We start from the raw sequence: 16393 nt of genomic DNA, 5'->3' as shown, positions 1-16393 counted from the left end.
GCATGCGATTTTGTAGAATAAATTTTTGTTATGCTGTATAGAGAAAGTGAATCCGCTACGTAAAACGTTGTGAAAAGCAACATATATTTTCATTTTTTGTGCAATATTAAATGTTTTAATGCGTATGAAATAACTGACAACAGTCTTTAGATCGTATTAATCTATTTCGCAAAGTACTGAATTAAGTACAGATAAAAACACTAATGTCAAACTATGTGATAGCGTGTATAAGAGTGTCTCGTAGCCGAATATGATAGCCGTCATGTTAATACCAGATCATCGATTATCGCATAGACGTTAGTACAGTGAAATAAGACATGGACGCTTGCACGACCTGTGTAAAAACATTGTATTCACTTTGATATCGCGCGCTTTCAGATTTTTTTTTATTATACACATAAGACGTTAATATCGCGATTTTACCATAGATATGTGGATTTTGCGCGTGCAAAGAACGTAAACTACAAAATATCTTCCGATGTATGAAATTTTTCAGAAAACTTCTTCGCAATCCAAAATTGATTTGTTTAAAAAAAAAACAGTGTCTTACCGCGCTGAAATTTCTTAAAGACATGACGTTCATTTTGCCGGCCGTAATCTGACACGGTACTTCGCAGCGCATCAACATCAGGAACAGCAACTTTCTTGCTCTCAAGGAAACGGCATACCAATTTGCGGCGCAACTGCGACATTGCAATGTTCACGTATTGTGCGATTGCGTGTTATATATTTTCTTTGTGTTATACAGAGTATCTGAAAACTTCTGACACTGCCAAAGTGATAAAATGACTTTTCTGTTCGGATTGACTCGATCTATCCTCACACTTGGGCTTTGTCAAAAATGTTTAGATATATTCTGTGTATGAAACATGTAAATACACGATGTTGCATTATCTTTTATCTTAAATGCAAAAATACAACTGCAAATTATTGTCAAATATTGTGTACTTTTGCGACTCTCGTTGATATTACTGATACTTATACTTGCTTACATAGATTGATGTACACTGGAGCTGTGATCTATCAATTTTTGCCCCGGCAGACTGAGGAAGAGAAAGTGCATCATCAGACACACGGCCGTTATCGCGAACCTAAATGCCTCCGCAGGTTGATCGAAATTTATCACTGCCTAATTAAAAATTAATCACAATAATAACACTCACTCAACAAGTCATTCCGTATAACGAGAAGATGCAATCCTTTCGGAGGTGTGTGATCTCAGGCTAAGTAGTTAATCATATTCTTTAAACAATATTTAACATTTATTATATCATATTATTGTAACATGTTTACCTTTTGCTTACAGAAAAAAATAACCGAAAATTACTGTATCAACAAGATTTTTGCAATTCTTTGTCATACTGATTTCGTGAGTATTCGAAGTTTATTACTATACTATAATTTCCAATGTACGTGTAATATACTCGTACTTGTCATTAATATTCTATATTCTTGTACAAACCTGCACTCCGCTAAATGTCACAACTGTCACGTTCAATATCGTCAGCACAAGCAGAGACATGCTGTACGAGGACGCCAATAATTCAGCAAACCTAGAGAGAGTATATTTTTATCGAAGAGAGAATATTTTTTTATCGAAGTTTATATAACAGACTATTTTAATAGTCTATTTTTTCACTCAAGTTTTTTTATTAATATAAGTCTGCTATCAAAAAAAAAGCAATCCGCTCATGTAACACCTACTGCAACACTTCTTTATGTTTTATGGCGCTGTCGCTAATCTCCCGATAACATTCGTCGTATTCGTGTAGCGAACAAACGTTGATATCGAGATTGTCGTCTTGTTTCACATTTTCTAACTGATATCTGCAGGAAATGTCAAGCTGATAAAGCTTTCTAAATTACCTACAGACTATCGCACATTCGAGTTATGAATGTGGTACAATGTACACAAATTTGTAGTTTTATTTTCACGTACGTACCCTACGGCATGAAAAAGACCGCAAGCGTGTTGCACGTACACTATCAGCATAGAGTCCGCCGCTACCGGGATAGTCATCAGAAAAAAGGTGGTGTAATACGAGTGCAGCAAGATGATGTAATAATATTTCTCCACGTCGAAAACAGCCTCCACGTGATACAGCAAGCCGTACATTTGCGTTTGATTCGCGCTAGTGAAAATCGCCACGATGGACGGCAGGATGGGTATGGTTATGTACATGGACATGGAGCCGTACATTATGGCTGTAAAGTATTTCGTTAGCGCGCGAGCTTAAAAATTTTATAAGGTGACGTAAAAAATCACAGCATGTGTATAAAAATGTACGTCCCTTAAAACCTCTTACCCGCATACATCTTAGTCAGCTTTTTGCCTTTGTTGGTGTAGTGGTTTAAAATTTCGATCTGAGCGTCGTACGTCGCCAATCGCCAGCTATCTCTCATTTGAACAAGAAGACGCTTAAACTGTTGTTAAAATTCACGTGCGACATTATGTTACGTATTTGATAGTGCTCTAAGTGAATTTCGTACGTTACGAGCGTTAAACAGACAGTTGAAGAACTTCACGAGACATAGTAGGTCGATGATGATAGGAGAGGAACATTCGATCACGAGATCCCAGTCTTGCCACGATGCCACCAGACCGCACATCTGACGCAAAAAATAAAAAAGTTGTCAAAGTATACTGCGAATATTTACAAAAACAATTTAAAAAAAAAAAAAAATGTAAATTGCGCCTCAACTTGCAAGCAGAATTGACCGCCCACAGCGAAGATGAGATTGAAGGAGAGAAAGTATTTGTTAAAACCGGATTGTTCCGGCCATTGGCCGATCCACGACATGAAGAGCCGATTGATTTTATAATGCTCCGCGCTCATCCTAATTCACTTCCGAGAACTGAAGTGTGTCCGTATAAAACTGGCCGCGATGAAGTACGAACGGAAGTAAATCTTCCCCGTTTATCTCGTATTCCGTTGGTGAATATCCCCAACGTGTAATGGTAGCGGTGGAAATTTGCATGGCTGATGACGGCGTCATTAAGAAGAGCGCGATCGATCGCACGTAAGTAACCACGCACGATTGCGTAACCACAAGAACACAAAGAAGAACATTAATTCCGCGCTCGTGTGTGTATACCTTCGAAATATCTTTTATAAACGAAAGACTCCCGGTCGCTGCTGAAAAAGGCAAATTGCCGCAACTGCTCGTTTTCTGCAAAGCAACTTCTCGTATCGTGTTGTACACGTTGTTGTAACAAAAGAACCAACAAGTGCATACTAACGTAAGATTAATATTAAAAATTAATTTAGTTTAAAAATATATTCAATCAGTGCGCTAAAACAAAAATTGTATACGCAGGGGTACGTATGTTACTTTTAACGTATATTTACATAAATTAATGTTTTAAAAAACAATCAAGCTAGAATAATCACTATATAGGTTACGTCTGGTTTACGTTGCGCGAAGTTTATTATAATTGCATTGACGTGAGCATCGTGAAGTAAGACATCGACACTTGCAAGATCTGCAATAATAAATAAAACATCGTAAAAACGTTTTGATTTTTCAGTCAAATGTTGAATTGAATTTTTTATTATTGCATGTTTTTTTCTACACGTACCGAGCTGAAAGTTTCCATCGACATTACGTACATTTTGCCCGCTTTTATTTGGCACGGTCTCGAGGCACGTAATAAAGTCAGTTTTAACAAGTGTCTGCATCTCAGTGAGGTCGTGTACCAGTTGCAGCTGTAACTGCAAATCGATTTTCCACATGCAACAATCGAAAATTAAAATCTTTCGATTTTTTTGTATTTGCTAATTAATACACACATTGTTGTTTGAAATTCGCTGCTAGAATCGATTATTAGTTGAGAGCTCAAATTCAAAACCAAAAGGTGCAATAATTGCGCCAAGTTGTTGGTAAGTATTCTGATAATTTCATCCACCTGAAAGTCCGCCATTATCAGCTGAAACAATAAACAAACAACATTTTATTAGATATTGAAGCGCAACAACTTCAAGCAAGTTAAAGAAAAACAAATTTGTTTACTTCAGCCGCGGTGAAACTTAAACATATTACTGTGGTTCCCAGCACGATGAGGAAAGACATTGCAAAAGTAGATGAGAGCAACTCTGAAAAGCTGCGTACAAGAAAATGAAATCTCTTCAAATTTATCACATATATAGGGTGTCTGATATGTTATGACAGTACCGACACTTACTCTAAAGTGTGTTTGTACCACTTGATGCAGTATATTATGATGTCGTAATCCTTGTCGTCTGTTATGTTTGGCCTGAGCGTTACGTTCGTGCGTGCTGGTATCTGCTCCAAGTTGTACCTGATGAAATAAAAATACGGTATATTGTTCAACATCATTCATTTATAAAAATGAAATTATTCTAGACAGCACATGTCTCTAAAAGACGATTTAAAATCGTCTTATTGTCTCTTTATTTTTTATTTCATTAATAGATGTTCGACATCTGCAATGTTTTTTAAGTCGTCTTTTAGTTCGATCCGCTGTCTGGAATTTCGAAACAGCGAAACTCGCCGTATGTTCTCGAACAGCGAACAGATATGCTGCGCGCAAACCATGAAGAGAGTATCGAGAGCTATCGGTACCGACACTAGGTAGAACGTGGCGAGGAATCCGTGGAACATCAACAGATTGAAGTATTTGTCCATGTTTACAACGTGTTCCAAACGATACAGAAATTTGGCCTCGTAGGTGTCGTTCGTTGGCAATAAGCGATACACTCCGCTAACAATGACTGGCATCGTAGAGTAAAACACCCACGTCACATAAAGACCGACTGGAACGAGTGCGACACACACGTCTCGTTTTTTATGAATTTCTCCCGTGATTTAATTGTATCTCTGATGTCTTGATGGTTTTTTTTTTTTTATATGTTTACACAATAACACGAAGAGTAGATGTGTCAATTTTTACAATAAGAACAACTCACACGCGTACTGCTTGGAGAAAACCTTGCTCTTCTCCGCGTAACTCCGCAATGTCTCATTCTCCGGACCGTCTTGCTTCATCTTCCAGGTTTCCTCGATGTCATCTATAAGTTTCTTTATCTGCAGCTCAAAGAAAAAATCGTTCGATTTAAAAAATTACAAAATAAGCGATTAGTTTTATTCGCACAGGTGGAAAGCTTATTTTTAATTTTTACCGACTTTGTGCTTATTGAAGAAACAATTGGATAATTTCACGATGATGAAGGTGTTCACCAACAGTGGCGAACTGTTCTCCATGACAATGCTCATATCTTTTATCCCGGCTATCAGGCCCCAGAACTATACAGAATATCAGAGACATATGTTAGAGTCTTGATGGACGCGCGTATCCGTTTCGTATATCTAAAACTGTCTTCTAAACACCTCGAGCGCCGTCGAGCTGAAAATAAAGAACACCGCGGCGGCGAGCATCACGTTGGCTGTCAGTCGCGACTGATATGGCCATTGGCCAATAACGATCAGAAAATTTTTGTTCAGATAATAATAGCGGTTGTCGTAGATTGTCGACATTTCGCGTTTTCATCAAAGAAAACTCTGCGATCGACACCGATCGCGCATCTCGAATATTCAATTGAACGCGGATAGCTCATAGCGCATTCTCTCTGAAACAATGTCAAATAGAAAATTGCCGTGTCTTTCGAGAAACGACGACTTTAATGACACGCAATAGAAAAGAGCGCGTCGCATATTTATGAAGAGTATAAAGTGAGTTATATGTGTTTCTCTCGATACACACTTTATACTATCGACGAGGTATAACCAGACGATTGTATATATCCATCGCGTTACAAAGTAAGCAGACACTGTATGAGATGGTTATAAAGTCTTCTATCAAAGTGAAGACAAAATCGCCTTTCTATGTCTTTAAGGTAGATAGAAATGAATTGGGGGAAGAGAGAGGAATTTCTTTGCTTTTTCTACTACGTTGCGGAATAATCGATACTCTCTTAAGTTTAGCGCGATTTTATACAATATCTGTGTTATAAAATCGCATGTAATTATATTGAAAACAAAGTACAAACGTATCCAGCGCTACTGCAGCAAATAATATTTTTAAGAAAAAAAAGATTGATAATGATATATATTTTTTTTATAGACTCATAAGGTAACCAACAACACCTTGCGAGTCTCTTGTATTTTCAAACTCTGCACACGGTAAAATAACGAACGTTATCCACCTGCGTTAATGGTTCGATATACCTACTGGCGATACGATTGCTTGTCGATATACAGGTATTGTAGAAAAGATATTACTAAAAAGAAAAGTGGAGTAATAAAATGTTGCTACGTTTCTATGTTTAAGAATTGTTCTTAATATAATTGTAGAACTTGATAAGTTTTTTTTTTTGGTCAACAACTTTCGTCCTGTCTCAGAAAATTGAGTGAACAAAAAAAGAGAACTGCGATGACGGAAGATCAATAATTACCCGTGCATATACACAACAACAAATGAGGTATGTTTATTCGTCAATTGTTTTCTCGACAACCAACTTACAAAGAAACCGCAAGACTGCAGATGGCGGATGCTCACATGTTATTATCTGAGTTTTTAACGTAACGATACCATTAACGTAACGTACGAGACAGATGTTTTCATGATCTTAAACACAATGCAATAATTATGTTAAGTTATTTTTTTTTCTCTCGTCGAAATTACAAAACTTTACAAAATTCAAATGAATTCTTTGAATTGTTGTTTATTTTGAACTAAAACCAAACTGTTTATAGAAGTTATGTCAGTTTTGTCACAGGTAATATCTATCACGCACACATACCTTGCTGTAACTCTCCAAACTGATTACAAACAATTTGGCCATGGTTATGCGATACGATTTTTGACACTTCGCCAACAGAAGCGGTAATCTTTTCTTTATTTCCAAAGACGTTTCGTACCACATTCCCTTGTATCTGAATGTGCGTATTGTTAGTAAAAAAAATATATATATGTAATTTATAAAATTTAATCATTATATACATATATATATATATATATACAATACAGTATTGAGACAAGAACAACTTACGTCGCAACCGGAAGCTGACAGCTGTGATCTATTATTTGCTGGCCTATCCAGCAATTAAAGAAAATTCGCGAAATTTGCATAAACAATAACGGACCGTATCTTATCATCTCCATGCTATCCTCGCAGGTTACGATCTGTGAAATAATGTAATACAAATTTGTGATTTCGAGTTTCAATTCTATATTCACGCAAGAAAAAACTGTTTCCTATTGAGAAAATCGTCGTGTTATCAAATTTGATTGTCTATGTGTATTTCTATATTTACTCCATATGTACCATTACACACGCGGAACATTGTAACAAGATGCCAAGACCTATGTCGCCGGTGAGAGACATCGCGAATGTCGAGTCAATTAGTTGAATTGTTCTATTAATAATAGAGAAATGTTAATAATAATATTAACAATATATATTAATAAAAAAAACATCTTTATTGTATTCATACACTTTACTCTTATTCGCATAAACCTTTCTATTCTGAGTTGCAGTTGCACGCACTGCGTCATATTTTCAACATTCTTGTCCCTTTTGGATGTGCGCCCATGATCTTTGTATCCGGATTTATCGTGCGCGTCGGCAAGTGTCTCCAAACGTTGACTATGTCACACAGAGAGAAAATTTTTCTTTTCGGAAAAAAAATTAAATCGATCTAAAATTTCGTACACATTTTACACTTACCATAATATGGCAAGCATACCGCAGACGTGTTGCAGCAGCATGAAGTAGACGCTATCGATCGCGATGAATATGGTGCAGGCCGCGAAATATCCCGCGTACGTAATCGACATGAGAATGTAATAATGCTTTTCCATGTCCACGAAGAACTCGGCCGAGTGCGGAAATCGTTTTGTTCTCGTCACGTTCTCGTTTGCTATAACAACATCGAGTATCCGTACGGTGAACGGCGCTGTAACGTAGCTGATTACGCCCGTCATGATGAAGACTGGAAAATAATCATCTGTTTTTTGACACAGTTACTTCGAGAGAATTACATCGTCAGGTATACTTGAATAGGCTTTCGTGAATATCCGACTTCTCTCGACGTACTCCATAAAAATTCGCATGTCCTCGCGCTTCCTCGTCACCAGACGCCAATCGTAACACACGTATTGAATGAGCATCCTAAACTAACAAGACGATTTTTTTTGTTTCTCAACAAAAAGTAACTTATATACGATTATTTCGATGTGAATTTGTTAAGAAACGCTTACTTTTTCGATTCCCGAACGAAAACTGATCGCCTTTATGAGGCCTATATATGAGCCAATGAGCGGCGGTAACACGTTGTACATATCGTCCACAGTTTCCGCACATTTTATCAGGTACGTGATCTATTGACAAGTTTATTACCGCGTGACTTGCTTACGGATATATGTAGTATCTACTTTTTTATTTTATTTTGTGAAATAATTCTTGACGTGTTAAATTGTCACAAATTTTTAAGTGCAACAATAATAATTGTAGAAGTTAACAGATAGTCTCTTGCAATTTTTGAATTTGCGTGCGATACTCTTTACGATACCTGCGGCAGCAATATACTCAGTGTGCCGACTATTATGCAACAGAAGAAAATAGTGTTTCTGGACGACGATTGGGCGGGCCACAAGCCGATTAAAGACAGCAACACTTTGTTGAGTTGCAAATATCGGTTGTCAAAGGCGTCCATTGGTCGGTCGTTTAAAGCGGAATCTTTGAGCAACTTCTTCATCGAGGTAAAGTTTCCCGTTTCAGTCGTAAGTCCGCTACGCGACTCATTTGATATTCCGTTGCGATGTCAAAGAAGTGTTGCAAAGAAACGTATATATGTTAGTGTTTGAATGGAATCGGTAATAAGGGGTGGGTGCTTGCACTTCGGTCGTGAGTATCCGGTGGCATCTTCACCATGTTCGATCTATAATCAAACTGCTAAAATATTCAGTCTTATTCATTCTTCAGGAGAGCGTGTGTATGCAACAAAGAGCCGTTTTCAATGTTCGTTCATTCGAGACCAAATAGAATTTATGATAACGAATGTTCCGGGTTTCGCAAAAGTGTGCATCTTCTTCGAGATACCCATCGAAGTGCCACCACTACGATGTGAATTACGAACGCGAAGCGTTTTGCGCGCATTTGTATGGAGACGGTATATAGAAGAAGCGCTAAAAATATTACAATACAGGTAGATATAAATATAATTTATTTGCTGTGTTTTTTCAATACGAATATCTACATTGATTATAGAAATATACGTCACATCTTTAACCCTTTACAATTGAACGTCGAGTTAACGTAATTAATTTGGACCAGAATATTGAGAATGAGAAAAAAATATAGAAAAAAAAACTGCAAAGAGTTAACACAGTAACACCTGAGTTGTTGCGCGAAAGATGAGAAATACGTGTGTGTGCGATCGAAGAATTTTATTTCACGCGCCTTCTGATGTTTCCCGCAGCGAGATCATCACCGTGCAATAGGAGATCGACATTCTCATCACCTTGAAGACAAGACATTCACTATATATATACATGTTCTATTTTGTTGTCCGCGATAAGTGTCGGATTTTTACGCGATTGTCAACATGTTTGTTTACTTACCGTGCTGAAACCTTCTAAATTGATGACGTACAGCTTCGCTATTCTTAGTCGGTTCGCCTTTTGGCTCCTCGCGATCAGTAGTATCAACATTTTTTGCACGTCCACTGGCGCGTCGTACCACATCCCGTTGTAACTGTAAGCACGAATAATATCTCGCGCGCGTTTGAGAAAATCGCTTCATATATTTTGTTATCTCTTACGCCGCTATCGAGATTCCGGCGCTATGATCGGTCATTTCTTGTCCGGCCCAACTGTTGAAAAATGATCGACAACTCTGCAGCAGCACGAGGGCCACGTATCGCACAATCTCGGACGATCGTCCCGTTCGTACGACGATCTGTGTAAAAAAAAAAAAAAAAAAATATTATCAGCGCTGAAAAGCGCCACGAAGCGAAGATATGCGCGTACCATCACGCACGAGGAGGTGTGCAGCACGAATCCCAGTCCGACATCGAACAGAAGAAACAACGAGAACGTGGACTCCATCGTCTCTGTAAATCTGAATCGACGGACATTTATTATCTCTGTTGCAAGAACTAAAAATACATAACTGTCTCTGAAAACGTGTCAGATATCAGTCAAATAAAAAAAAAAAAAATGTGCGCTACTACGCTCGAAAGTATTGTGTCACACTAACAGTCTTATTCTCTCGTGCAGTTGTATGCAGCATCGCGCACGACGACCGATTTCTTTGAACCCGTTGTCGATCCACTGCAATTCATCGCACGTCGTCAAATTCTCCAGGCGATGACTGTAAGAAATCTATTTATACATCCTCTTACCTACAAAATCTAATTCTTTTACATTCGTTTCTTCACGCGTCTAATCTATAATTTATCATTCGCTTGTTGACAAAACAACATTGTTGTTTCGTTTATCGCAATTAGAACGCAACTGATCTTCTTACCACAGTATACCGTACATCCCGCAGATATGTTCCACCAGCGAAACGTACATGATATCAGCGGCCACTGCGATTGAAACGCACGCGACGTAACCGGCGTATGTGCTGAGCAATAGCGGATAATAATGCTCTTCTTGATTCAAAAAGTATTCAGCCGGATGTGGCATTTTTCTCGGTCTCGTTTCGTTCGCGGGCGAGATAACGTCGAGTACGGGTCCGGCGAGGGGCAGCAAAGCGTAACAAAATACAAATCCAATTATGGAAACTGTATATAAATATATATAAAATTGAGATAATTTCCTTGTAGTTTTGTCAAAATAATATTTTTTTTACTGATTTAGTTATTTACATCCTTGAGTTCGTACTTGAATACGCCAATGTGAACTTCCGACCGTTTTCGGCGTAGCTCGTCAAAATTCGCATTTCTTGAACGGTCAGCAGATTGTCCCAATCCTCGTGCGTCTGTTGCAAAAGCACCTTAAACTGCGAGTGTCCGTTCACAAAAAAGTGTTCGGCGAATCGACCCGAGGATTTCATACCTTTTCGGAATTGCGTGTCAGGCTGATCACTTTTGCAACGCATATCACCGTGCCGGTTATGGTCGGCATGAGTTCAAACACGATGTCCAGATCGTCCGCGCGTTCCATCAAATACGCGATCTAGAATTTAATTTTAGTCCATCACGTTGATTATGTTAGATTCGGATAAACCGTCGTGTTCTCGTCGTTTGATTTTGTTTCGATGACACAAAAAAAAACATATCTCACGACTTTTAGTGTTTGTTTGATGTAATTGCACTCTTCGCGGTTGTTCAATGGTTAGTCGATTGTTATCTGGCGAGCTGTACCTGCGGCAGACACATTATACCGATGCCAAATATAGCGAACGAAAGGGTCAGCGCTTTCATGAAGGACGTTTGATACGGCCAGAGACCTACAAAGGACAGGAAGAGCTTGTTGATCCTAAAAAATCGCGTGTCAAAGAAATCCATAGCTTTTGCCATATTGAATAAGAATTCGTAAGTAGTGTTCCTCTCATATGCGCCGTTCTATAGCTTCTTTTAATATTCCGTTGAAACCTCGTGCCGCGCGCAGCGGCTTCGGTCACGCCCAACGCGACGTAACGCGGGAAAGAAATATCGCTGGGAAACAATATGAAATAACAATAAAATAGAATTTGTAATGGCGCTTTTGTGCGGTGACAAGCTTTTGAAGGTGTCTCGCATCATTATTTCATAAACTTTCGATGTCGCGAAGCGAAAACATGCGCCGTATCGACTGGCGCGTCAAACGTCTTCGACATCTCGAAGACTGAACGTCACATATGTGGGATAAATTCTATTCGGAGCAACGATAAAAAATCAACGCGTTTATTGTTACCAGTTACATGTTTTGCAACAATTAGAACATCGCTATACGTATGGAAATTCTATTAATGTACGTCTTTATCTCAGAGATAAAAGCGCCATAAAATACGACATAGCCGTTTGCACCGCCTTAAAATAAAAACATCTCAACGTTATGTGATTTTTTTATGGAAGTTGAATCACACAATAACGTCAACGTACTGTGCTGCACATAGCCATCGACATGACGTACATCTTTCCGGCAGTGAGCGTACAAGAGACGAAACTTCGGGAAAGCACTATGCTCATCAGTTTTTTCGTTTTCAGCGAAAACATGTACCAGTGTGAGTTGTATCTGAAGAACGAAATTCATTGTACGGTTTTCAGTGATATCGCGCGAAATACTTATTGTGTACTTATATCCGGTTTCGTCGTCTTCGATTAACTTAATCTGCCGATTGAGCGATCGGTCAATTTTGCTGAGAAACAACTAATGCGATTAATCAATTTTAACGGAGTAATTGATCGATTAAATTAATCGGAGATAAANCCGGTCCTTAGAATCGAGATTTACGTGATCACGATTTTTACACTTTGTCGAATATACTTGTGCTCTTGTCGATGAGCATTTGTCCGGGCAAACACATGCACAAAAGATGCGTGATCGATCCCATAACAATGCCTCCGTGTCTTATCATTTCCTGCGTTTGTCCGAGTTTGTTAAGAATCTGCAACAACATGCGTTCGCAGATAATATCGCGCTTTGATAAATACGTAGTTACATATACTTAAGAAAGTATTTTTCAATTTTTCACAGATTTGTGCACGTCTCGGAGCGTCTCGAAGAGACTTGTGCAGCTAAAATTACAAAGAAGATCTGCCCAAAACTTTCTCAAGTCTCTTGGCTTTTTTAATAGATAACGCTCGAAAATTTACTTGCAATCCAATCATACTCATGACCATCACGTTCAAAAACAGAACGACAAACATCACATGCGTGAACATGGAGTTTACCATGCAAGTATATCTGAAAGATAAAAAAAATTATAATACAGAATTTTTAGGGCGAACTTAATAATTAATCCTATTAAAATTATATCGCAATTAACAGTAGCACAAACTCAAGTGCGAGTTGATGTTTCTTCACACATATTCTCATCTCGTCGTAATCACTGTAAGTAGCAGGATTATGTTTTTCTATCAAGAAATTATGTTCAGCTCCATTTGCGTTATTGTTAAATATGTTATTGGCAATATTTTCAATACNAACGCTGAGAAAACAAAATGTTCTAATGAAGTGATCTAAACGTTGAAGTATATTTCACCATCCATTTGCTGTCTTTATCAAATGTTAGTCANTGTTACGTACGTACCCAACAGCATTGAATAAACTGCAACCATGCAACGTCAACACTATGTACAAGGTATCAACGTTAATCATAATCCCAATGGTGAGTAAAAAACCAAGATAGCTATGCAACAAAATAGGATAATAATACTTNATTTTATCAACCCCCCCGTATTCGGCCTCGAACACAAATATAACTGAGCGCGATTCGTTCAACGGCATTACAGCATCGAGGATTTTCGGCGTTAGCGGTATCACCATAAATGCTATAATTATACTGTAAATGAATACTGCAAATAAAATAGAAATATACATTGTCTACTGTCTCGGTCATAAATGTCAAATGTAACAAATCTCTCTTTTAAGTGCTACTTAATTAAATTAAATTAATTTAATCAACATTTAACGCACCAATTCAATATATTGCTCCTGTAGCCTTTTATAATCAACTAATTAAACCGACTTTCCATTGAACAAAAAGATTAGCAATAAGTTGCAATAATTTACATTGTCCAACTGTTGCTCGACGCGCTTATACATATTTCTTAAAATTAATAAAGTAAACTACAATTACTTGCGTAATATTTCGTCACTTTGTTACCGATATCAGCGTAGTGTCGCAAAATGTCAAGCTCGCATTGGCTGTGAAACATCTGCCAATGCTTGTCCATGCGTTGCAACAAATAACGAAACTGATGGACACACAACAATGATAACTCGATTANTTTTTCGATATGTAAAACAAATGCGCGCGTGTGTAACAAGATTCGCGAATGACATCTTGTTAATCGCGATTACTCCTACCCGCGGTGACACACAAAGCGTAACGTNATCTCGGAAACCCACCTTGTCGTTATTCACACAAATGTTAATTAACTTTATAGTAGCGCCCACAAACATGCTATTCATAACTATACTTTCAGCAACTACGCTCAAATNGTTCCAATTGTATAGCANCAAAAGCACCTACANATCAACGACGTGACAAGATTAAAAAAATTGAATTGTTTGGTAATATTTTNCGGTTGTACNACTGCGCNATCGCTCGTACGCTTNATCGCGTGNANGTTAAACGCTCGTTACCTGAGTTGCGATGATGGTGGANTGCNAGACAGTTATCAAACATGGTAACAATATCTTCCACTTCTTGGATTGATACGGCCAACCGCCTATTTGCGACAAAAAAAATTTATTTATCGAATAATATCGCCGCATGTCCCCTTGCATGTCGCGTTTGATTTCGAGCGAAAACAATTACAGCACTNGTCGCGTTCTTTTCAAGATCTGATGTAAAAAAGAAAAAAAAAACAAAGAAGTACTTATTACAACGACGCACGTACACATAAAGTAGGACGATATAATTACGATAATTCACGGTTGTCAGAAAACGTTTGAGAAGGGTTTATTTCGATAGAGGTTTTGCATGACATGGACACCCTCCACGCGTTATCCCCACTTTGCGGTGGGGATAACCTGATAACGAGTAAGTGCATTCACTGTGTGCAAAAGTGTCTATACACTAATCTCGTAGTCTTGTGTATATCATATCTGCATCTTTCTTCCGCATATAATAGAAAAAAACACCAGAATGATACATCTAAAGATATATCAAAACTGCACTTGCGAATGTAAAACCTTTATATGGTTGAATATTTCGAGAAAAGTAAAAAAAAACACAGTTCAAAATTATAATTACGATACATATGTATTTTTTTTTCTATGCATATTGGAAATGAAATGCGAACGCTCATGTTTCTAATATTGAATGCGTAATTTTATTGTAATGATTACAATTATTTGTTTACGAGCGAAATGAAAGCTAAGGACTTCACTAAATGATCAGCGACATGCTGTGTGAAATTGAGTTGCATTTGTATATTATACAAATACATCATCTCCGTCCTCGTCTATTTAACCGATAACAAAGTAGTAAAATACGACGTAGCAGTTTGCATTACCTTAAAAACACATAACGCGACGTATTTTTCAGACATTTTACACTATTGTTTATTATGCAATCATTGTATCGAAACGTACCGAACTGCACATAGTTAGCGACATGACGAACATTCTTCCAGCCGAGAGTGTGCACGGAAAGAAACTTCTGTGAAGCAGTATTCTCAGCAGTGTTCGGCTTCTGGTAGAAAATGTGTACCACGGTGAACAGTATCTATACATGGTTAGTCGATTGTTATCTGGCGAGCTGTACCTGCGGCAAACACATTATACCGATGCCAAATATAGCAAACGAAAGAGTCAGCGCTTTCATGAAGGACGTTTGATACGGCCAGAGACCTACGAAAGACAGGAAGAGCTTGTTGATCCTAAAAAATCGCGTGTCTAAGAAATCCATGGCTTTCGCCACATTGAATAAGAATTCGTAAGTAGTGTTCCTCTCATATGCGCCGTTCTATAGCTTCTTTTAATATTTCGTTGAAACCTCGTGCCGCGCGCAGCGGCTTCGATCACGCCCAACGCGACGTAACGCGAGAAAGAAATATCGCTGAAAAACAATATGAAATATCAATAAAATAGAATTTGTAATGGCGCTTTTGTGCGGTGTCAAGCTTTTGAAGGTGTCTCGCATCATTATTTCATACACTTTCGATGTCGCAAAGCGAAAACATGCGCCGTATCGACTGGCGAGTCAAACGTCTTCGACATCTCGAAGACTGAACGTCACATATGTGGGATAAATTCTATTCGGATCATCGATAAAAAATCAACGCGTTTATTGTTACCAGTTACATGTTTTGCAACAATTAGAACATCGCTATACATATGGGAATTCTATTAATGTGCGTACGTTCTTATCTCAGCGATAAAAACGTCATAAAATACGACATAGCCGTTTGCACCGCCTTAAAATGAAAACATCTCAACGTTATGTGATTTTTTTATGGAAGTTGAATCGCACACTAACGTCAACGTACTGTGCTGCACATAGCCATCGACATGACGTACATCTTTCCGGCAGTGAGCGTGCAAGAGACGAAACTTCGGGAAAGCACTATGCTCATCAGTTTTCTCGTTTTCAGCGAAAACATGTACCAGTGTGAGTTGTATCTGAAGAAATTCATTGTACGGTTTTTGGTGATATCGCGCGAAATAATTAGTATACTTATATCCGGTTTCGTCGTCTTCGATTAACTTAATCTGCCGATTGAGCGATCGGTCAATTTTGCTGAGAAACAACTAATGCGATTAATCAAT

General features: G+C 38.1%; 2 protein-coding genes across 2 annotated transcripts; both read right to left on the bottom strand.

Moving 5' to 3' along the window:
• Nucleotides 1-283: 283 nt before the first annotated feature.
• LOC109855606 lies at nt 284-11490 on the bottom strand. Its single transcript, XM_020430055.1, has 32 exons — nt 11335-11490; nt 11027-11146; nt 10853-10970; nt 10491-10752; nt 10221-10334; nt 9992-10082; nt 9784-9920; nt 9584-9716; nt 8222-8341; nt 8017-8137; nt 7689-7953; nt 7463-7607; nt 7011-7144; nt 6762-6894; nt 5350-5490; nt 5146-5265; nt 4929-5052; nt 4514-4775; nt 4184-4300; nt 4012-4102; nt 3792-3928; nt 3581-3713; nt 3441-3484; nt 2703-2838; nt 2491-2610; nt 2307-2424; nt 1944-2205; nt 1705-1827; nt 1463-1553; nt 993-1129; nt 551-683; nt 284-334 (listed from the first exon to the last, which is right to left on the bottom strand). Exons 1-32 carry the CDS (start codon nt 11488-11490, stop codon nt 284-286), a joined length of 4389 nt encoding a protein of 1462 aa, XP_020285644.1.
• A 441-nt stretch (nt 11491-11931) lies between these two features.
• Nucleotides 11932-15533, bottom strand: LOC109855597. The gene is made up of 11 exons (XM_020430043.1): nt 15390-15533; nt 15218-15317; nt 14264-14349; nt 14027-14146; nt 13755-13872; nt 13206-13470; nt 12954-13103; nt 12769-12859; nt 12424-12560; nt 12055-12187; nt 11932-11982 (listed from the first exon to the last, which is right to left on the bottom strand). Exons 1-11 carry the CDS (start codon nt 15531-15533, stop codon nt 11932-11934), a joined length of 1395 nt encoding a protein of 464 aa, XP_020285632.1.
• Nucleotides 15534-16393: the final 860 nt, after the last annotated feature.

The sequence above is a fragment of the Pseudomyrmex gracilis genome, unplaced genomic scaffold (genome assembly GCF_002006095.1).
Source record: "Pseudomyrmex gracilis isolate BER0280 unplaced genomic scaffold, ASM200609v1 scaffold_3, whole genome shotgun sequence".
Classification (NCBI taxonomy): domain Eukaryota; kingdom Metazoa; phylum Arthropoda; class Insecta; order Hymenoptera; family Formicidae; genus Pseudomyrmex; species Pseudomyrmex gracilis.
This window is presented reverse-complemented; position numbering and strand designations above follow the sequence as displayed.